The 23,937-nt window shown below is 44.2% G+C and overlaps 1 protein-coding gene across 7 annotated transcripts in view; it reads left to right on the top strand.

Annotated features, from left to right (window-relative positions):
* The window catches only part of VOPP1 (VOPP1 WW domain binding protein), a 144,309-nt gene that overhangs the window by 82,256 nt on the left and 38,116 nt on the right, over positions 1-23,937 (top strand). For 6 of the 7 annotated variants that reach the window (XM_082471609.1, XM_082471613.1, XM_082471611.1 and 3 more), the window contains exon 2: positions 7,428-7,486. The exons of the other annotated variant lie outside the window; for it this stretch is intronic. In XM_082471609.1, coding sequence (XP_082327735.1) covers positions 7,428-7,486 — 59 coding nt within the window. The remainder of the gene's footprint in view (positions 1-7,427; positions 7,487-23,937) is intronic. 7 annotated transcript variants of the gene reach the window in all.

Raw genomic sequence — 23,937 nt, 5'->3', positions numbered from 1 at the left:
AATGTTCACTTTTGTCAACCAATTATATTTCCTTAATTTCAATATCTCTTTATATCCATTCTCGTATTCTTTATTGGACCTCAAATGATCTGCCTTTTTTTTTTTTAATTAATTAATTTATTTATTTATGGCTGTGTTGGGTCTTCGTTTCTGTGCGAGGGCTTTCTCTAGTTGTGGCAAGCGGGGGCCACTCTTCATCGCGGTGCGCGGGCCTCTCACTGTTGCGGCCTCTCTTGTTGCGGAGCACAGGCTCCAGACGCACAGGCTCGGTAGTTGTGGCTCACGGGCCTAGTCGCTCCGTGGCATGTGGGATCATCCCAGACCAGGGCTCGAACCCGTGTCCCCTGCATTGGCAGGCAGATTCTCAACCACTGCGCCACCAGGGAAGCCCTGATCTGCTTTTTAAAGTGACATTTATCATCAGTATTTTGGAATATATCTTTTCATATTATTTTCTCTCTCCTATGATTTATAACAAAAATATACTATCTTAGATATACTATTTTACTGACTTTATTTTTCTTAGCAAAATATTCCCATGCTATTGTATGCTTCTCTACAATGTCTTTTGGAAGTGTTATAATATTGTTAGCCAAACTCATATTCTGAAATTTTTGGTTATTTCCAATTTTTATTAATAACATTTTTTCACAATTGTTAATATTATTTCCTTGGGATAAATGTTAATAACCCTGTTTAAGTTATGTACATTTCAAAGGTTTTTTGACATACATTGAAAAATTGTCCTCCTGAGACATTACATTTATACTCCCAACAGCATTACGTGATATGTATTTTCCTTCATGCCCTCATCAACTGTAGATACTAGGTCTTTTTCTTTTTCATTAAATAATTTGATATATAAATCCATACTATTATAATTTACATTTATTTGATTACTGATGAACGACATCTTTTGAAATAGGTTTATTGACCTTTTGTGTTTCTTCTTTGGAGAATTCTCATTTCTATTACTCTTATTTTTTTCCTATTGGGATTTTTATCCTTTCTTATTGAATTATATAAGCTCTTTATTGTTTAAGGGCATTAATCTTATTGTATTTGAATACTTTCCTCTATTTTCCTTTTAATATTTGGGGATCTAATTGAACTTGAGGAAATCTGCTCTCCTACCATTCTTTTATGAAAAACCAAAGCAGATAAAGCAAAGAGACTTTATTTAGAGTAAGTTATGAGAGTTCACAGAATTTTCCCAGGGATATGCAGCTGGGACTACTTATGTCTTATAGTCTCCATGACCCTAGAATCTTCAGGATATTAGTAGATAGTGCTACATCTCTGTTGGTTATTTGCTGGCCACATATGAATTCCTGATGTGGTTTCTTCTGTAAGACACTGGAAGATTTTTTATTTCTGTTTTCTTGAGTTTCTCTGCTTTTTTCCCTTTAATAAACGATGTTTATGAGCAACCTCGTACTCTTATTTCTAAAAACAACAACAACAACACAACAAAAACAAACACAAAAAAACCAAGGTTCCTTGGAAATGTGTTCCTGAAAAAAATGAATGTCCAGAAGCCCAAGGATTAAGTAATAAACACTTAGGGAATTGATTAAAATTCCAATACAGGAATTTAAAGCATGATCATTCCTATTTATTATTTGAAATTCAGAGACCTTGAGATAATTAACTGTCGCTCCCTCCATAAATTCTTTATTTTTTTTGCATGGTTTTATTACTCGTTATTGGTTTTTTAAAAAATTAATTAATTAATTAATTAATTAATTTATGGCTGTGTTGGGTCTTTGTTTCTGTGCGAGGGCCTTCTCTAGTTGCGGAGAGCGGGGGCCACTCTTCATCGCGGTGCGCGGGCCTCTCACTATCGCGGCCTCTCTTGTTGAGGAGCACAGGCTCCAGACGCACAGGCTCGGTAGTTGTGGCTCACGGGCCCAGTTGCTCCGCGGCATGTGGGATCTTCCCGGACCAGGGCTCGAACCCGTGTCCCCTGCATTAGCAGGCAGATTCTCAACCACTGCGCCACCAGGGAAGCCCTCCATAAATTCTTGATCAGACTTCAAGGCCTCTCCATGCCTCGTGCCTCTGTCCCTGGTCCTGAGCACAAAACCCGCCAGCGTCTGGGAGGCTCCCTCTTTCAGACTGCAGAGTGTGGAGCCCATGCCAACTGGGCTGAACTGAACGCAGCCGGATCTCAAGGCGCATCTGAGTTCAGCTTTTGACGAATGTGAAAGCAGCACTTGTCCCAGCACAGCACGGAGAGAGTCGTCGGGCTGATTTCTCCTGGGGCCTTCCCACCATTTCACAGCAAACTGTAGGCTTATTGGCCCACGGACAGACTGGCTAAAGTTATTACCACAAGAAGTAAAATAAGGATCCTTACTTTCCAGGTGTGGGTGGGATTAGTTCTGTTAGTGAAACCCTCGTTTGCCAGTTTGCTATTCATTTAAAGATCCCACCTAAACCACCACTGAACAGAAGGAGGAGGGGTAGGATTTAGATAAAATCCTCAGTGCTTTGAATCCCTTCGACTTTGCTCTTGACTACCACGTGTCCCAAAGTCACAGGCGGATTCACTTCTCTCAGAGTCGGTCAGAATTGTGGTACAGCTATTCTTTGAACTTGGCATAGAAAAAGGATATACTATTTTATTAAACAGTGGCACCCTGGTTCTTCCTATAGGCAGTAGAGATAGATGTAGAATAATTTATGTCAATATGAGGATGATTATTTGGGATTAGCAAGGATTTGTTCTTTGGGGCTTATTTAGATCTTGGCTAACTATGGATAACTATATTTAGGAGGGCTTAACTACATTTACAGATATCCTAGTCCTTCAATAACAGACCACCGGGATTCTTTCCTGAGTACAGATGTCTTACAAGCCTTTCCAGTTTAAAGCTTAGGTTCCCTCACTTGGATTGCTTCTGACAGTAGATGTTCTCTCACAGTTCCACAGATTCTGCTTTGTTAGTAGTTTATAAATTGTATGTTGCTAGTCTTTACACTCTCTTCAGGAAGGAGATAGTTGTACTATTAGTGCTTCCACTAGACACATCATGAGCTCTTTGAAGGCCTCCCGTTTGCCCGGAACCTGGTAGAGCATCCTGGCTATTGTGGGCGCCCAATCCGTGAAACAAAGTAGCCGACCTGACCTCTCCTACCAAGTGTGTTTTCTGTTTCAGTAGATGGTCAGTTTTTGAGACATCGCGGTAGTATCTTTGCAGAATGCGTAGAGCTACTTTTAGGGGTAGACATAAAACCCTGAAATTGATTTTTTTTTTCCCCCGTATTTACTTTTCAAAGTCTTTTTGGAGAGGGGCTTATTGTTTTTAGGGAGATTTTGGAAAACTGCATACCACAGAGTTTTCCAAAATGTAAGGTATTACATATTTAGAATCTTTGCTCTCAAGAGGTTCGGAAGCATGGCTTCTGCTTAAATGATAGACGATCACGGGAAAAATGAGCCTTGGAAGTCATTTGTTCTGGAGAATTGAGAAAGCTGGCTTCAGGGTGCGCATTTCGGGATAGAGTTGCTAAGTGGCTGTGGGATTTAGTGAGCTGTATACCCCAGTCTGGCCAGGCGTTTAGATATATTCAGTCTCAGTTACTTCATAAAGCCATCTTATACATTCAGCAGGGAGGAGAGTCTGTCCTGTTATATTTATTTTTTATTTTTTTATAACATCTTTATTGGAGTATAATTGCTTTACAATGGTGTGTTAGTTTCTGCTGTATAACAAAGTGAATCAGCTATACATAAACATATATCCCCGTATCTCCTCCCTCTTGCGTCTCCTTCCCACGCTCCCTATCCCACCCCTCTAGGTGGACACAAAGCCCCAGTCTGTCCTGTTTTAGAAGTAAGGAAGCTGAGATCCAGACTAACTGGCGACAGGCTGGTGAGGGGCAGTCAGGATTGGAACCCAGTTTTCTAGGCTTTAATCCATCCTTCCTCTGTGGGGTGGATTCATCCTGGCCCCTGTGCCGTGGAAGCTGGCACAGTGCCTCTGTCTGCTTTTCCCCATGCTGCCATCTGCCTGCCTGTGGGGTTGCCTCTGACAGCCCAGCATTGTTGGGGAGTATTCTGGAAAGCCCCCCCTCACTCATCCTTTACAAACTCCCATTTTGACCACATCTGCAAAGTTCCAGCTGTCTGGCTCTGCCCTGAATCCTGGTGTTTATGCTGATTTGGAAATTGGAATCAGTAGGCTAGTAACTGTGGCTCTGCTGGTGGATTTTCACTTGGCAGGAACCGGCTCTCCATCCTGGGTGGCTTCCAGCAGGAATCTCCCTCTGCACTTCCTACCTGTGGAACCTAATCTCCATTTTTAACACGAGGCCTCTCGGATGCTGTGCAAACCGACTTTCACCCCGGTGTGCAGTTAACCAGCGTTTACTGGAGGAAAGGCTCAGCGATGGAAAGGATCAGAACTCCCCAGTCCTCATTCAGTGTTTTTCGGTTGATTAGTGAAATGTGACTTGTGTTCTTCCTATAATCCAGCTGTAAAATGATATAATAATGTGTTAACTTTTATGAGGTACCAGATACATGTGTTGCTACAGTATCGACATTCCTTACAGGAAAGCTGTTGTAAAAGTCCAGCGTCCAAAAGTAGTGAAGAAGTTGCCTGGATATTAGCAAATTTCAAGAACTTAACTTCTAGGCAACTCAGTTTAAAAGGGATTTTTCTCTTCTGTCTCAGGACATATGGCCGCAACATTTTGTTAAGAGAATCTTTAATAAAGGAACAAACGGGGTTAATACTTTAAAAATTGGTCTTATTTGAGTGGCTTAGTGAAAGATGGTGAAAGTTTATCAGCAAAGAACTGAGCAAGAGTAACCAACAAACACCAGTGGAGTTACTGGATACCCCAGCAAACGCTGGGAAGAGATTGTGGGAGGTCTGAGCGAGAGTGGGTGGAACTAGTGACCTTGGCATCTGAGGGCCCAGGAGGACCACCAGGAGGAGAGGGTGTTCTTCTAAGTTCCGTGTGAGTGTTAATCCCAGCTCCCTCCACGTGGTTACTCCTGGCAAAGTGGTGGCCTGTGTAGGAGCTCTGTGATGGCACTTAGGGCATCTCTTTGGGCCGGGGAGAGTGGATTTAAAAAAAAATCTGGACCCGTTGCCCCGAGTCTCCATTGAGATGCCTTTTGGGGTGGCCAGGGCAGCAGGAAGGGAGGGGTGTTGGACTTGGGCTCTGGTGTCCTGAGCTTTGGGACTGGCATCAGGGTCACCGTTTCTTGACTGTGTGTGGAACTTGAGTGTCAGATTCCAAGAAAGTGTGTCTGTCTCTAGTGGTGATGGAGAATGAAGAAGAGACGTTGGAAATGCCACCTGGAAATAAGACCCAGTTTCTCAGTTTATCGTAGAAGACTCTAGTGAAATGAGTTGCAATTTAGGGCAGACACCTGAAATTGCTCTTCCTTGCCAAAATAAATTGATTTCTTCAGCTGTCTGAACTTCATTTCTTGAACTGGACAAGAGCTAACCTAGTCTAAATTAAACCCATTTTCCATTAATAAAACTGGGTCACTTCAGGCTGCCTGAATGTGCTTCTGAGTGTCTTAAAGCATATATTTTTTTAAAAATCCCATGTTTCATGCTCTTTTCATAACTCATCTAATTTAGCCAGCATAACACATAACTTTTTTTTTTAATTAATTAATTTATTTGGCTGTGTTGGGTCTTTGTTGCTGCACGTGGACTTTCTCTAGTTGCCGCGAGCAGGGTCTACTCTTTGTTGTGGTGCGCGGGCTTCTCATTGTCGTGGCTTCTCTTGTTGCCGAGCACGGACTCTAGGCGTGCGGGCTTCAGTAGTTGTGGCTTGCGGGCTCTAGAGCGCAGGCTCAGTAGTTGTGGCGCACGGGCTTAGTTGCTCCGCGGCATGTGGGATCTTCCCGGACTCGAACCCATCTCCCTTGCATTGGGCTCGATGGGCTCGAACCCATCTCCCTTGCATTGGCAGGCGGATTCTTAACCCCCGCGCCACCAGGGAAGTCCAACACATAACATTTGAACTCATCTCTCCCTTGGCATTCTGCAGTAGGTTTGGGGTCTGTGTCTGAACTTCTACAGCTGTCAGGCAGACTGAGGCAGGAGGGCATCACCATACACCTGCGGGGGTAGGAGCTGGACAAGACAGTTCGTCCCTGCCTCGCCCAAAGAAAGTTTGTTTTCACTGTGCCTTTTCCTGCTGGTAGGGGCCGATGAATGTGGATCATGGAGGTAGGAAGTTGTGTATTTTTAAAGTGATGGCATGAGTGAGTAGTTTTGGAAGAGCCTTGCTCAGCTAGGTCAGAGCGTTTCTGCTTGGAGCTCTCGCTTGGAGTTGGTGCCACTGGCTTCCTCTAACTTGTCAGGTGTTTGAGATACTGGAGCCTCCAGGGTGGCATCGCACCTGCTCTGCCCTGCCCTCCCCTCCAGAAAGTTCAGCATCAACTTCCTTGGAAAGCACAGGGAAGTCCCTCCTTGTCCCCCTCTTCCGTCCTTCTCCTCCCTGGGAATGAACAAGGGCAGGGCCCCCGCGGATGCGTCACGTCAGTTCTGCCTCACAGAGTCTGGCAGACATAGGTGCCCACTGGGGAATCAACGACTTGAATATGGCTTTTGGAAGACAGTGGACCCTTGAACAACGTAGGTTTGAACTGCATGGATCCACTTATACCTGAATTGTTTTCCGTGGTAAATACGACAGCACTACACGATCTGTGGGGATGGAGGGCTGACCAAAGTTCTACGTGAATTTTCAACTGTGTGGACAGTGGGTGCCCCGAACCTCCGCGTTGTTCGAGGGTCAGCTGTATTCTGAAATATAAAGGTCTAGAAATGTTAAGACTCTGGGAAATGTCTTTCAGAACCAAAAACTGGGGGAAATCTTTGTAATAATTTACTTCTGTCATTCTTTAGATATTTGAAGTATCATACCATGTGCATTTTTAAGAATGGATTGTTTTTAATCTGCATTTTTAATGAATTATTCATCCCCATTTATTTATTTATTTGGCTGGGCGGGGTCTTAGCTGCGGCACATGGGATCTTCGTTGCAGCCTGCTGGGTGTTTAGTTGCGGCATGCGAACTCTTACTTGCGGCATGTGGGATCTAGTTCCCCGACCAGGGATCGAACCCGGGGCCCCTGCATTGGGAGTGTGGAGTCTTAGCCATTGGACCACCAGGGAAGTTCCCCCACCCCCTTGTATTTAGAGCTATGAAAAGCTAGAAAAATTATAAGGAAATAGATGTTTTCCTATGTTTTCTTCTCTTTTAAAAATTTTGAAGAAATAACAAGTCATGTTGGGGGTGGATCTCCCTCTAGTTCATCGTCCCTCCAACCCCTGCTTCTCACACTTTAAGCTGCATTCACTCATCCTTCCTTCTTTCTTTTCGTGAGATCTTCTCAACAATATGCAAACTACTTTTCACTGACAAAGCTTTTCTTCTCTTTCCAGTGCACAGAGGCCAAAAAGCATTGCTGGTATTTTGAAGGACTCTATCCAACCTATTATATGTAAGTATTTGCACTTCTCTGTTGGTTTGATTCTGTGGTCACATCTTTCTCTGGGAATTATTTCTTTCGTAGGTCACAGGACTGGTTATGGGATGGGGCATGCCCAGCCTCACGAGGCCTCCACCCCTGGTTTCACCTGCCTCCGCCCCGCAGTGAGCGGGCGACCTCCCTAAGGATGCTCTCCCTGCCCAGACCAGCTGCTCTGAGGACAGCGTGGAATTCCGGGTGCTCTGTTCTGTGAGGCGTGTTAGCTTGTACATGATTGCTCACAAAGGGCAAAATGTCTGAACAAGGCCAGAGTTATGCCGGTTTATACAAATCTTCCTAGGCAAAGGGAGCGAAGGTAGTGGGAAAGAATTTTGAACTTGAGCAGGACAGGACAAAGTACTTAGCTCGGCTGCTGTGACTGAGAGAGAGAGAGAGATGACGGTGATCACAAGCGTCACCCAGCCTGGCCCCTCCCCAGGCAGGTGCAGTCAGCCTTGTATGGCTCTTGGCTCAGGGCAGATTATGCCTCTTCCTGTGCCCTCAGCACCTGCCAATATTACTCTTATTAAAGCATTGCCGTATTTTCTCCCTATTGTTTTTCTGTATTTTTAATATCTGCTGTGTTAGCCACTAGCTCTGCTGAGCCACCTGCCTAGGTGGCCAGATTAACTCTCTAGATTATTAATTATTATTTTTGATAGTGTTTTGAAGTTCCGTAAGTTTTGAGTGGAATGAGCCAAATTAATTTTTCCCAAAAACTCTTGTATTGAATTTTGTGAAACATGAGAAATTTCAGTAATGCATATAATTGTGTTATAGCAGAAACACTCTCTTTTCTAGTACATAGGGAGATTGGACAGGAAATAGTACACCTAGTAGCAAAGAGGATTAGTTCTTAATTGGCCAAGATGTATGTTTTTCTTACCTGGCATTCTTCGGGAGTTTTTAATCTCAGAGAGACCAGTGTAGTTGGGGAAGGTTGCTGGGCTGTGAATGGGGACGAAGCACAGGGAAATGGGCAGTTTTCCAGCCTTGGTTTCGTATCAACAAGCAGGAGTCCTTACTGCCCTACATGGTGGGAGTCCTGGCAGAAATCCCCTGCAACTGCAAAAAGACAAAATCCACTTGGAAGGTAAAGCAGCAGCAAAAGGGCTTCGGTTCTAATTACAGAGTTGTCAGGTTGAAGAAAAATGGTTGTGGGATAGCAGGGAGATGAAAAATTTGGTTCTTAGTACAGTGGGTTTTCCTTGGGAAGCTTTAGTTCTTGATTCAACTTCTTACGCAGGTGTGGATCAACCGTGTCTTCCTTTGTGCTCTTTCTCCGGCTGTTTTGTAGATCAGCTGAGGAACCGTTTCCTGGTTTTTCAGAGGTTGGTAGTCAGAGGTCCTTGCTGTTCTTGTACTTACTTGCTCGTTTGTTCCTTCATACATTTATTTATTCACTACATATTTTGAAAGTGTTTTTGCATTGACAGAAAATACAGAGACAAGCCCTGTTTCGTCACTCAGACCTGCTGGTTTGGATTCCTTTCACCTCTCTTCTCTGCTGATAGTGAGGGGAAGGGTCCTAAAAATTAAAAAGTAAAGTCACTCTGCTTTTAGAGTACTGAAGCTCAGTATAAAAGTAACAATGGCACTTAACATAGGCTAGGTACTGTTTTACGTCCCTTACATGAATTTATGTCACTTAACCCCCTAGCCGCTCTGATCTTTCTTTTCCTCTCCTCTCTGTTCCCACTGCCTTCACCTGAGTCCATACCTCTGTCAATGCTCATCTGAAGCACTGTATAAACTCCCCCCGCCCAGTGTTATTGAGCTATAATTGGCATATAACACTGTATAGGTTTAAGGTATATAATGTGATGATTTGATACACATATATTTAACAAACTGATTACCACCATAGCGTTAGCTAGCACCTACATCACATCACATAATTACCATTTTTTTGGTGATGAGAACATTTAAGATGTACTCTTTTAGTAACTTTAAAGTATATAATAAAGTATTATTAACTATAATCACCATGCTGTGCATTAGAGCTCCAGAACTACTTATTTATCTTATAACTGGAAGTTTGTACTCCTTAACACGTCTCATTCCACACCCCCCGCCCCAGTCCCTGGTAACCACCATTCTACCCTCTTTTTCTTTTTCTTTTTTTAAAAATACATTTATTTATTTATTTTTGGCTGCGTTGGGTCTTCGTTGCTGCGCACGGGCTTTCTCTAGCTGTGGCGAGCAGGGGCTGCTCTTCATTGCGGTGCGCGGGCTTCTCCTTGCAGAGCACAGGCTCTAGGCGCGCAGGCTTCAGTAGTTGTGGCACGTGGGCTCAGTAGTTGTGGCTCGCGGGCTCTAGAACGCAGGCTCAGTAGTTGTGGCGCACAGGCTTAGTTGCTCCGCGGCATGTGGGATCTTCCCGGACCAGGACTCGAACCCGCGTCCCCTGCATTGGCAGGTGGATTCTTAACCACTGCGCCACCAGGGAAGTCCTACCCTCTTTTTCTAACAGTTCTGTTTTTTAGATTCCACATATAAGTGAGATCATACACTATCTATCTTTCTCTGTCTTATTTCGCTTATCATAATGCCCTCAAAGTCCATCTGTGTTGTTGCAAATGGCAGGATTTCCCTCTTTCTCAGGACTGAATAAAATTCCATTGTGTGTATATGTACCAGATCGTCTTTATCCATTCATCCATCGACAGACAGGTTGTTTCCATGTCTTGGCTATTGTGAATGATGCTACAATGAACCATAGGATTGCAGATACCTCTTCGAGATCTTGTTTCCATTTCCTTTGCATATACACCCAGAAGTAGAATTGGCAGCTCTATTTTTAATTTTTTACTGTTCTCCGTAGTGGCTGTACCAGTTTACATTCCTACCAACAGTGCACAGGGTTCACATTTTTTCCACACCAACACTTATCTTGTCTTTTTGATGACAGCCATTCTAACAGGTGTGAGGTGATACCTCTGTGTGGTTTTGGTTTGCATTTCCCTGATGATTCGTGATGTTTGAGCACATTTTCATGTACCTGTTGGCTATCTCTGTGTCTTCTTTGGAAAATGATCTGTCCAGTTCCTCTGCCCATTTTTTAATTGGATTATTTGGTTTTTTTGCTGTTGAGTTATATGAGTTCCTTGTATGTTTTAGATATTAACCCCTTATCTGATATATGGTTTGCAAATATTTTCTTCCATTCAGTAGACTGCCTTTTCATTTTGTTGAGTGTTTCTTCTGCTGAACAGAAGTTTTTTAGTTTGATGTAGTCCCTTTTGTTTTTTGTGTTTTTGTTGTTTGTGCTTTTGGTGTCATGTCCAAAGTCATTGCCAAGACCAGTGTTGAGGAGTTTCTTCCTTACAGTTTCTTCTAGGAGTTTTAGATCCATTTCAAGTTAATTTTTGTGAGTGGTGTAAGATAGGGGTTCAATTTCATTTTTCTGCATGTGTTTCTTCAGTTTTCCCAGTGCTATTTGTTAAAGAGACTATCTTTCCCCATTGGATGCTTTTGGCTCTCGTGTTAAATATTAGTTGGCCATTTATGCTAGGGTTTATTTCTGGGCTTTTTATTCTGTTCCACTGGTTAGTGTGTCTATATTCATGTCAGTAACAAACTGTTTTATTACTGTAGGTTTGTTGTATAATCTGAAGTCAGGGAGTGTGATAGATACCTCCAGCTTAGTTCTTTTCAGGGTTGCTTTGGCTATTCAAGGTCTTTTGTGATTCCATACAAATTTTAGGATTGTTTTTTCTATTTCTGTAAAAATGCCATTGGAATTTTGATAGGAATTCCAGTGATGCTATAGATGACTTTATAATGGATCTCCTTTCATTCTCTTCTCCCGTCAAGTTCTCACTTCTTTCTAAATTATTGAAAATTTTGTGTCACTCTCCTACTTAAAAGCATCAGGAACAAAGTTCAAATCCTTAGCCAACTATAAACAGGTTTCCATGATACTTGGCTGGTTTTATCTTCTTTATTGTGAGCCCCATGAAGGCAAGGTCCATAGCTTTATTTAAAAAATTTTCTTATTTGTCTTTTTTTTTTTTAATTGAAGTAAAGTTTATTTACAGTGTTGTGTTGGTTTCAGGTGTACAGCAAAGTGACTCAGTTATTTATATATATATATATATATATATATATATATATAAATATATATATATATAAGAATATATATTCTTATATATATATATAAAGAATATATTTTCTTATATATATTCTTATCAGATTCTTTTCCATTATAGGTTATTACAAGATATTGAATATAGTTCCCTGTACAACAGTAGGGCCTTGTTGTTTATCTATTTTATCTAGTAGTTGTGCCTGTTAATCCCAAACTCCTAATTTATCCTTCCCCCCTTCCCCCTTTGGTAGCCATAAGTTTGTTCTCTATGTCTGTGAGTATATTTCTGTTTTGTATTAATGAACTTATGTAAGTTCATTTGTATCGTTTTTTAGATTCCACATATAAGTGATATCTTATGATATATGTCTTTGTCTGGTTTGCTTCAGCTTAGTATGATAATCTCTAGGTCCACCCATGTTGCTGCAAATGGCATTATTTCATTCTTTTTAAAAAAATTTTGTTGAAGTATAGTTGATTTACAATGTGTTAATTTCTGCTGTACAGCAAAGTGATTCAGTTATACATATATATATTCCTTTTCATATTCTTTTCCAATATGGTTTATCACAAGATATTGAATGTAGTTCCCTGTGCTATATGGTAGGACCTTGTTGTTTACCTATCCTGTATATTATAGCATCTGCTAATCCCAAACTCCCAACCCTTCCCTCCCCCACCCCTCCCCTTGGCAACCACAAGTCTGTTCTCTATGTCTGTTTCTCTTTTGTAGATATGTTCATTTGTGTTGTATTTTAGATTCCACATATAAATGATATATAGTATTTGTTTTTCTCTTTCTGACTTATTTTGCTTAGTATGATGATCTCTAAGTCCATTCATGTTGCTGCAAATGGCATTATTTCATTCTTTTTTATGGCTGAGTAATAATCCATTGTATATATGTACCACATCTTCCTTATCCATTCATCTGGTGATAGACATTTAGGTTGCTTCCATGTCTCAGCTACTGTACATACTGCTGCAATGAACACTGGGGTGCATGTTTGAATTAGAGCTTTTGTCTTTTCCGGATATATGCCCAGGAGTGGGATTGCAGGATCATATGGTAGCTCTATTTTTAGTTTTTTAAGGAACCTCCATACTGTTCTCCATAGTGGCTGCACCAATTTACATTCCCCCCAACAGTGGAGGAGGGTTCCCTTTTCTCCACACCCTCTCCAGCATTTATCGTTTGTACACTTTCTGATGATGGCCATCTTGACTGGTGTGAGTTGGTACCTCATTGTAGTTTTGATTTGCATTTCTCTAATAATTAGCAATGTTGAGCTTCTTTTCATGTCCCTGTTAGGACCCACAACTTTTAAATGAACTCTCAATGCCTAGGACAGTGCCTGGCACACGGGGACATCCCTGAATGTTAAGTGGATTTGAGTGGATGCTTTTCCATCCAGTCACCACCACTGGTCAGCATTGGCTCTGCTGGTTCCTCTCAGGCATTTCCGTGTTCTCTGCCTGGCAGGCTCCTCAGTTCCTCCTTCCTAATCGGCTCTGATATAGCATCTTAGAGAGTCTTCACACAGTGTTGTGTGTCCATTGAGGGCTTCTGAGATTGGGCCTTGATGTGTGCATCTATCTGGCCTCAGTGTGTGGCATAGTACATGGCACAGTGCATGGCACTCGATGCTTGTCTTCACGTTTGCAGTTTGTTTACTACCAGCTTGTTCTGCACTGATTTCATTTCCCATATTCTGGCACCTTGTCCTTAAATAGATTTTTAAGTGTTCTGTAGTCCAGAAGATCAGGGGTCAAATATTTGCTCTATTACTTTTTTACAAAACTGAGATGAAACTTAGCACAAAAAAAGAAAATTACAGGCCAATATCACTGATGAACATAGGTGCAAAAATCCTTGACAAAATACAAGCAAACTTAATCCAATGGTACATTAAAAGGATCATACAGTGGGTTCAAGATGGCGGAGTAGAAGGACGTGCTCTCACTCCCTCTTGCAACAACACCAGAATCACAACTAACTGCTGAACAATCATCGACAGGAAGACACTGGAACTCACCAAAAAAGATACCCCACATCCAAAGATAAAGGAGTAGCCACAGTGAGACACCAGTAGGAGGGGCGCAATCACAGTAAAATCAAACCCCACAACTGCTGGGTGGGTGACTCACAAACTGGAGAACACTTATACCACAGAAGTCCACCCACTGGAGTGAAGGTTCTGAGCCCCACATCAGGCTTCCCAACCTGGGGGTCTGGCAACGGGAGGAGGAATTCCTAGAGAATCAGACTTTGAAGGCTAGTGGGATTTGATTGCAAGACTTCAACAGGACTGGGGGAAACAGAGACTCCACTCTCGGAGGGCACATACAAAGTAGTGTGCGCATCGGGACCCAGGGGAAGGAGCAGTGACCCCAGAAGAGACTGAACCAGACCTACCTGCTAGTGTTGGAGGGTCTCCTGCCGAGGCGGGGTATGGCTGTGTGTCACCGTGAGGACACTGGCAGCAGAATTTCTGGGAAGTACTCCTTGGCGTGAGCCCTCCCAGAGTCTGCCATTAATCCCACCAAAGAGCCCGGGTAGGCTCCAGTGTTGGGTCGCCTCAGGCAAAACAACCAACAGGGAGGGAACCCAGCCCAAACATCAGCAGACAAGTGTATTAAAGTTTTACTGAGCTCTGCCCACCAAAGCAACAGCCAGCTCTACCCACCACCAGTCCCTCCCATCAGGAAACTTGTGCAAGCCTCTTAGATAGCCTCATCCACCAGAGAGCAGACAGCAGAAGCAAGAAGAACTACAATCCTGCAGCCTGTGGAACAAAAACCACATTCACAGAAAGATAGACAAGATGAAAAGGCAGAGGGCTATGTACCAGATGAAGGAAAAAGATAAAACCCCAGAAAAACAACTAAATGAAGTGGAGATAGGCAACCTTCCAGAAAAAGAATTCAGAAAATGATAGTGAAGATGATCCAGGACCTCGGAATAAGAATGGAGGCAAAGACTGAGAAGATGCAAGAAATGATTAACAAAGACCTAGAAGAATTAAAGAACAAACAAACAGAGACGACCAATACAATAATTGAAATGAAAACTACACTAGAAGGAATCAATAGCAGAATAACTGAGGCAGAAGAACGGATAAGTGACCTGGAAGACAGAATGGTGGAGTTCACTGCTGCGGAACAGCATAAAGAAAAAAGAATGAAAAGAAATGAAGACGGCCTAAGAGACCTCTGGGACAACATTAAACGCAACAACATTCGCATTATAGGGGTCCCAGAAGGAGAAGAGAGAAAGAAAGGACCAGAGAAAATATTTGAAGAGATTATAGTTGAAAACTTCCCTAACGTGGGAAAGGAACTAGCCACCCAAGTCCAGGAAGTGCAGTGAGTCCCACACAGGATATACCCAAGGAGAAACACGCCGAGACACACAGTAATCAAATTGGCAAAAATTAAAGACAAAGAAGAATTATTGAAAGCAGCAAGGGAAAAACGACAAATAACATACAAGGGAACTCCCAAAAGGTTAACAGCTGATTACTCAGCAGAAACTCTACAAGCCAGAAAGGAGTGGCATGATATACTTAAAGTGATGAAAGGGAAGAACCTACAACAAAGATTACTCTACCCAGCAAAGATCTCATTCAGATTTGATGGAGAAACCAAAAGCTTTACAGACAAGCAAAAGCTAAGAGAATTCAGCACCACCAACCAGCTCTACAACAAATGCTAAAGGAACTTCTCTAAGTGGGAAACACAAGAGAAGAAGAGGACCTACAAAAACAAACCCAAAACAATTAAGAAAATGGTCATAGGAACATACATATCGATAATTACCTTAAACATGAATGGATTAAATGCTCCAACCAAAAGACACAGGCTTGTTGAATGGATACGAAAATAAGACCCATATATATGCTGTCTACAAGAGACCCACTTCAGACCTAGGGACACATACAGACTGAAAGTGAGGGGATGGAAAAAGATATTCCATGCAAATGGAAATCAAAAGAAAGCTGGAGTAGCTATACTCATATCGGATAAAATAGACTTTAAAATAAAGAATGTTACAAGAGACAAGGAAGGATACTACATAATGATCAAGGGATCAATCCAAGAAGAACATATAACAATTATAAATATATATGCACCCAACATAAGAGCGCTTCAATACATAAGGCAACTGGTAACAGCTATAAAAGAGGAAATCGACAGTAACACAATAATAGTGGGGGACTTTAACACCTCACTTACACCAATGGACAGATCATCCAAAATGAAAATAAATAAGGAAACACAAGCTTTAAATGACACAATAGACCAGACAGATTTAATTGATATTTATAGGACATTCCATCCAAAAACCGCAGTTTCACTTTCTTCTCAAGTGCACACAGAACATTCTCCAGGATAGATCACATCTTGGGTCACAAATCAAGTCTCAGTAAATTTAAGAAAATTGAAATCATATCAAGCATCTTTTCTGACCACGATGCTATGAGATTAGAAATGAATTACAGGGAAAAAAATGAAAAAAACACAAACACATGGAGGCTAAACAATACGTTACTAAACCAAGAGATCACTGAAGAAGTCAAAGAGGAAATATAATGGAATATTACTCAGCCATAAAAAAGAATGAAATTATGCCATTTGTGGCAACATGGATGGAACTAGAGATTATCATACTACTAAGTGAAGTAAGCCAGACAGAGAAAGACAACTATCATATGATATCACTTATATGTGGAATATAAAAAATAAGATACAAATGAACTTATATACAAAACAGAAATAGACCCACAGACTTAGAAAACAAACTTAGGGTTACCAAAGGGGGAAGGTAGGGGGAGGGATAAATTAGGAGTTTGGGACTATCATACACACTGCTATATATAAAATAGATAAACAACAGGGGACCTACTTTATAGCACAGGCAACTCTACTCAATATTTTACAATAACCTATAAGGGAAAAGAATCTGAAAAAGAATATATATATATTTATATATGTGTGTATATATGTGTGTGTGTGTGTGTGTGTGTATATATATATATACACACACACACACACACACACACACATATATGCATAACAATTACTTTGCTGTACACCTGAAACACAACATTGTAAATCAACTATACTTCAATTAAAAAAGAAAAACAGGTGAAATTTACATAACAGAATTAACCATTTTGAAGGGAACAGTGCAGTGGCATATAGTAGAGCCATAGTGTTGCGAAGTCACTACCTTTGTCCAGTTCCAGACGTTTCCGTCACTGCTCCATTATTTCCTAGCCCTTTGACCTTCCTCAGTTAGCTTCCTCATGAACTGTGAACATGAGTGTTGACCTTCTGGATTGTAGTTCAGGGCCTGTGCGTGGTCAGCACTGAAATCATACGCAGATGTATACACACCCAAGCGTAGCTTGCATCTGTGCTGTGTATGCGCACAAGGTTGGTTCTTACACAAACCGACCTTGCCACTTGCCTCCACCCTTGAGGCGTGTTGGTGTCCCGACACACCATGGGCTCAGTGTGGTGCTGGAAGAAGAGCTGCTTTCTACCGTCCACTCCATTTAGCATGTGAAAACTCTTCTCCCTGCTTTCCATCAAGCTGGGGCAATGGAGCACTTTTATCCAAGGGGAGTGAGGAGCAGTGACTTAGATGTATTCTACTCTGTCCCAGCTTTCGTTGCTCAAGGATCGATTTGCTGCAGGCTAGATACCAGCCGCAGACCGATCACAACCTCGGCTAGAAGCACTTGCGCCTGTGTGTCGTTCCCGGAAGCCAGCCCCATCGTGTTTTCTGTGGACGTGGCACAGATGGTGGTGCAGGTAAAGGAGACTCGCTTACAGCCCAAGCTTGTCCTTGCTGGGGGCCTGGGCATCGAGGTCCAGCACTGCGGTCTGCATGGCGCGCCAGACCTGCCTCTGGACACACGTCTGGTGCCACATGCTTACTGCTTGAGGAGCCGGAGGCTACATCTCCTTCGTTCAGTCCCCCGATGCCTGTTGAGTGTCTGCCGCGTGCCGGCTGTTGGGGTCCGGTGGTGCAGGTCACGGGTAGTGCTGTGCCCCAGGGAGCTGGGACACAATAATGTGTGACTGACCGGTTAATATTTTGAAGCACCTTTAACATTAAATTGAAAAATCATGAGTTATGACAGATCTCATTTAACCAATATATTCCTGGTATATTCTACCTTCCATTTCTTCTGGGCAAAGTGCTTTGTGTAAGATTCTCCTAGATAGATAATCCTTAAAGATATGTTGACTCAAGATGGTATTTTTATTCTGAGGGTTTCCCCCTGTGGAAAACATGTTACAAACAACACCTCTGTCTTGTGCTTATAACTTACCATGGAGCACACTGGGGAGGGAACATGCAGGTCACACACTTGTTTTACAGATTTTACTCTTGCTTTTGAAACCTAATTTCATTTGACTCACCACAAGTCCCATAAGTAGACACTCCTTCTGCTTCCTTTGTCTGTCTTCATGTTCCTGAATTTCATTCTAGCATTGTAGTCATCAAGCTACTAGAGGCTAATTTTTTAAAAAGATAATTAGGTTTCCACTGTAGCTACCTGGATGTGTAAAATGACTCTCCCCTGATTGGTTTGTTGATCCAAACTATATCTCTGTCTGCCCTCTCCCTTCATCAAGCTTTTTGATTTCTTTAATTTGTTCATTTATGGAATATGTATATGTACAAGCAAAATGTATTCTCATTTTTGAAGAAAGAGTCCCTTTGGAATCTGAACAGAGAAGCAACACATATTTCAACCCTCTTTCCTATGATTTTTTTCTTTCCATCTGTCCTTCACTACCTTTCTTTCCTATCTACAGGCTGAGCTTTCAAAAGCTTTTAATTAAAATGTACCTTTTCTTTTTTTTTGGTTGTGTTGGGTCTTCGTTGCTGTGCACGGGCTTTCTCTAGTTGCGGCGAGCGGGGGCCACTCTTCATCGCGGTGCGCGGGCTTCTCATTGCAGTGGCTTCTCTTGTTGCAGAGCACGGGCTCTAGGCGTACAGGCGTCAGTAGTTGCAGCATGGGGGCTCAGTAGTTGTGGCTCGCGGGCTGTAGAGTGCAGGCTACAGTAGTTGTGGCTTGCGGGCTCAGTAGTTGTGGCTTGTGGGCTCTAGAGCACAGGCTCAGTAGTTGTGGCGCACGGGCTTAGTTGCTCCGTGGCATGTGGGATCTTCCCAGACCAGGGCTCGAACCCGTGTCCCCTGCATTAGCAGGCAGATTCTCAACCACTGCACCACCAGGGAAGTCCTAAAATGTACCTTTTTTGTGCTTTGGTTCTGGGCTTACTAGATACGTCCTCTTAGCAACAGTGTGATTTAAAAATAACAGGGAGGTCACGTGGCCTCACCAGTCCCGTCCCTTTGCTTTCATTCTCGACTTGAGTTGTTCTTGGGCCGAGGACTTGCTCATTCAGCCCCTCTGTCTGCTGCAGGGGCCGGCGAGGTGAGCAGATGGGGACGGGCCTGCTGAGGAGCCCTTGCCGCTGGCCGCGCAGGGCTGCACACGTCTGCAGGGCCTGGCTTCCCTCCTGTTTGTTCAGAGTCCAGAGGGCACTGCAGACCAAGGTGGCAGTTGTCAGGGAAGCGTCCCAGTGCAGTGTCACATCCTGGAGCACTTCGATGCCCTGGCGGCTGGCGGGAGCGCCTGTCCTGCTCAGAGGTGCACCCCGGGCTCCGCTCCTGCGTGTGCAGCAGGGCAGGCATGGGGCACGGGGCTGGCTCTGGTTCAGCTGCTCTCACCAGCAGATCCCTTGGCCTCTAGGCCTTGGTTCTCGGGGTCCCGTGGCTGTGGTCATGGTCACTACCACGTTCAGTTTCTGAGAGGGTAGATACTGCCCTGCGCGTCCCTAGCGTCTGTAATCATCACTGATATTTGCAGTTTCCTGGTGGCTTGGAGAGGGTCAGTGGGTCTGTGTCCAGAGGTGACCAGATGGGGCCCCTGACTTTAGATGTGGGCACTGCTGCCCCAGAGAGGGGCAGGAGGGCTGGGCGAACCTGTCTCACCGTGGGGTACGCTCCTGGTGACTCTGGGAGGGCCCTTCCGCTTGTCTCCAGTGTCCAGAGGGGCCCTGGTGGACCACCACGGCCACAGTCGACCCCCTTGTGGGCAGAGGGGGCCTCTCAGATCAGGAGCAGTGTCTCTCTGTCGACGAGAAATGTCACGCTTTCTGCTGAGATCTGTAGCCCCGAGGCTCGCTTGCCCACCGCCGCCGTCCGCGGAAGGACGTGAGTGTCCAAGGGCAGAGGTGGGAGGCAGAACCAGGTGGAAGGCGGAGGGTGCTGAGTCCGTGTCGGCCGCCTGGACTCGTGTGAGTCTCCAAGTATGGGGCTCAGGGACCTCAGGGCCTTCTCCGAAGTGCACGGTGGTGGACGGACCTCACTGCCCTGGCGCACCTGCCAGCACTCACCAGGAGCCACCCATGCTTCCGTGTCTCCCTCAGACCAAGACAGAGCAGAGTGCGTCCCTGAGTTTTCCCAGACTGTAGCTGAGGCAGAGCCCTCCACTGCGGCGAGGAAACTGTGAGGGAATTAATCATAATACAAAGACTAAGAATAATGACAGCTGACATTCATTGAGTGCTTACTGCATGCAGTGGACTTTTCTGGGCACGCTACATGTATACTCTTCCAAGAGCTTTTGAGGGTGGCCCCTCTCTCCTCCCCTCCCTTCTTTTCCCTCCATTTCAGCTGAGGGACCTGTGTCCTTCTCGTCCTTTGGTACCACGCTCCATCCTCGGACTTGCTGTTGCTGAAGTAAAACATCCGTTGTTTCCTCCCTAGACTGGGGGTTCGTTGAGGGCACGAGTTCTGTCTTCCGTGCTGACGCGCTGCCAGGCACATGGAAGGCACGCGGTACTCCTTTAGTAACTCACACATGGCGGCCTCGAGCAGGGTTGGGGAAGGAAAGAGTGACTCACTGTCATTCTTCAGGGATGGAAATTGTTCTAGGGACCTAATGTCAAGAGACCTCTAGTCCTGCTCTGCCATTAGGTTGCTCTGTGATCTTGGTCAAATCTCCTAACCTTTCTGGGCCCCAACTTCCTGGGCTAGATAATCTCCAAGGTCTCATACTGCTTAATTCTATGACACCCTCTGGCTGTCTGTGCAGAGTAATTTAGAGCATAGAGAACAAACAATGAACGACCAAGCAGGCTTATGTGTTGTAGCAGAGACAAGGGTACAGATATGAGATGGATTTTAGCTCATTAAGGGTCCAATCTGCTTGCCAAGTACAAAGCAATCACCTAACATTTCCTGTCTAAGCAGTGAGTCATCTTTCTTCTGCAGGTCTTAGTATTGACACAACAGTGGGGAGGAGATGTTAATCACACAGTCAGATGGTGGAATGGATCTGGGAGCCTGTGACCACTCACTGCTCCAGACTCTGAGGTTCCTGAGATGTCTTATTAGGTGCTGGACTGGGGCTTCGCGGCAGTCAGGTACATGGATGCTTATTTAAACCATGACTGTTTTCATTTGATTTTAAACAAGCCAGAGAAAGCTGGTGATTTAGATGTGCATGTTTCCTGTTCTTTATGAATAGAATTGGATCTGGTAATTCCTTCCAGAAAATTGAGGGTAGGTTAGAAATGGGTTGGGTCTTCTTAACTAGACACCAGTGATTTAAAAACAAGATGAACCAGTGGCGCTCTGTAGAGCTGGCCAGTGGGAAAGGACCCAAAGGGGGTCCTTGATTTACCTGTATTCTCTTGGAATACTAAGGAAACCTTAAGACCCTCCCTACCTAGTTTTACAAATGAAGTAATTGACAGCAGGAGACGCTAAGCACCAACCGGGGCCCACAGTGTCTTCAGGGGTCTCTTTGTGTGACTGGGTCACACCTCTGGCCACCACGTGGATGGAACAGAGCTGCAGGGCATTTGGGTCCTGGGTGTTGTGTTTGCGCACTTATTCTAGTTTTTGGTTCAGCTCTAAGTACCACTGAAGGAGAGAATGTGGGGACACTTGTCTTAATCATCTCCACTGAGACGTGAGGGAATCCCCAACTGCCCAGCTCAAAGGAGAGAGCGAAAGGGAACAGATGGATGGAAAGCACTTTGGTCAGATACATAAAAGAAAGATAGGATGCACGAAACGGTTAGTGAGGACACACATCAGGGTCATGCACTGATGACCCTGATGTGTGTACTTTGTTGAGTACCTGCTACGTGCACACCACCGCTGCGGGGGCGGGAGCGAGCGTGTACCAACCCTGGGAGTAGAGACACAGAGGCGGGCCTCAGGCCCATCTCCTGCAGCCCTAGGAAGGGCCGTTCCTTCCAGCCCTGCTCTTCTCTGGCTATCGATTTCGACCAGGCCATTTTCAGGCCCTGTGCCCAAGTTTCCCATTGGAGTGTTGAAGCTTCTTTCAAAGTACTCACATTACCCTGGTTTATCTTGTCTTTCTGGGTTCATTTCTCTGCTGTGAATAATTAATGGTGTGAATGGGTGAAGTGTTTGCAGGTGTCAGATCAAGATCCCAGATTCAGGCTTTGCAGAGCCCGCACCCAGCTAGGAGGTTGGTGCCAAGGTCAGTTCAGGGGCCCTGCGACACAAGGTTCCCCCGAGCAGTAGCAGGCTGTGTTGTGACCCGGGGCCTGGTGCCCTGCGCCCTCTGTGCCCAGCTCCCCAGCAGCTTGCGGAGCCTGAGGTGTGTGCAGGGTAGACAGCGGGGTGGGGCAGGGCAGGGGGGCTTCAGCTGGTGAAGCAGCTGAGCACAGCCTTTGGTAGCAGCCTGGGGAGGGGGAGGTGTCTGGTCTGGGGACAGATGCTCTAAAGAAGAATTTTTCTCCTCCCTCACTCCTTGTCGTTGGGCTTCTCACTGAAGACTTCTGGTGTAAGTTGGGGGCATTTTCGTGTCCTTAGAACAGGGAGAAAGGTTTTACCGTAATCCCCCTTTCGGACCTCTAGACTCCTGTTGTGGTCTGAATATTTGTGTCCTCCCAAAATTCACATGTGGAGTCCTGACCCCCAAAAATGATAGTATTAGGAAGTAAGGCCTTTGGGAGGAGCTGAGGTCCTGAGGGTGGGGCCTTTGTAAATGGGATTAGTGCTGTCGTAAAAGAACCTCCAGAGGGCCCCCTTGCCCCATCCACCATGTGAGGACACAGGCTGTGAACCAGAAGGGGGCCCTCACCGAAACACGACCCTGAGCTTGATCTTGGACCGCCCAGCCCCCAGAACAGAGAGAAGTAAATTTATGTTGTTTGTAAGCCATCCAGTCGGTGGTATTTTGTTATAGCAGCCGGAACAGACTAAGACAACCTCTAAAATGTCATGTTTCTCTATATATTCTGTAACTGGATTTTTTTTCCTTAACTATATATTATACATCTTCTTCTAAGTCAGTATACAAAGCAACCTCATTGTTTTTCATAATGACAGAGTGTTCCCTGGGGAGGTACCATAGTTCATTTACACATTCCGTTATAATCATTGTACATTCAGGTAGTGCCACTTTTGTTTTGTTTTTACTGCTGAAGGTCTGCAGTTCCTTATCTGTTATTCCAAAATCTGAGACAGTGCTCATAAATAAATTTTTAAATATTTGGTAGCAGGAATGGATTTGGACAACACGAGGCTTTTAAAATTCTTTTTAGAATTCCATTTAGTAGGATGGGCTAAAATATAAACTGAAGCATATTAAAATTTTCAAGAGTTTATTTGAGGAAACATCAATTCAAATTGGGCAGTGATGAGGAGCATTCCACCGCCAGGAGCCAGGGGCGGGATGTTTGTAGAGAATCAAACAAGGAAGTGATTTGATTGGCTACAGTTTAAGAGATTGCCTAGTCTGGGAAAGTCCTGTTGGCTGTTGGTCATTGGTTTCCTTCCCAACTTGAGGCACTCACAGGAATCCACTCTGCCTTAGGTTTCAGTTTGCTTCCAAAGGCAACACAGCTGTCAGAGCCCCCTCAGGCTAACGGCCTCCTTGTTTGAGAACTTTAGCAGATGTTTTGTGTATTTCAGTGCAGATTTCTGCTGGTAACGTTATGTAGCACGTGGTTACATATCTTATAATTCATGAATCCAGACCGTTCTCAGTCTCCACATATCTGGTCCCCGGAGTTTGGAGAAAGGATTCTGATACGCCCCCGTACTCAGTAAACATCTTCCTACACGTACTAGAACTTATTTTGTTGTGAGATGGATTTGCAGAAGTAGAATTGCTGAAGCAAAGGTTATGCTTGTTTCATATTTTAATAAATGCTTTGAGTTTCCCAAACCTTGTCGTGATATAATCGGCCATCAGGGTGTGAGGGCAGCTGCTTTTGACCATCCTCAGCCACACTGAGTGTAACACCGTAATCAGAGGACACT

The sequence above is a fragment of the Balaenoptera physalus genome (assembly GCF_965194825.1).
Source record: "Balaenoptera physalus genome assembly, chromosome: 8".
NCBI classification, from domain to species: domain Eukaryota; kingdom Metazoa; phylum Chordata; class Mammalia; order Artiodactyla; family Balaenopteridae; genus Balaenoptera; species Balaenoptera physalus.
The sequence above is the reverse complement of the archived record's forward strand: the minus strand, read 5'-3'. Positions and strand labels throughout refer to the sequence as shown.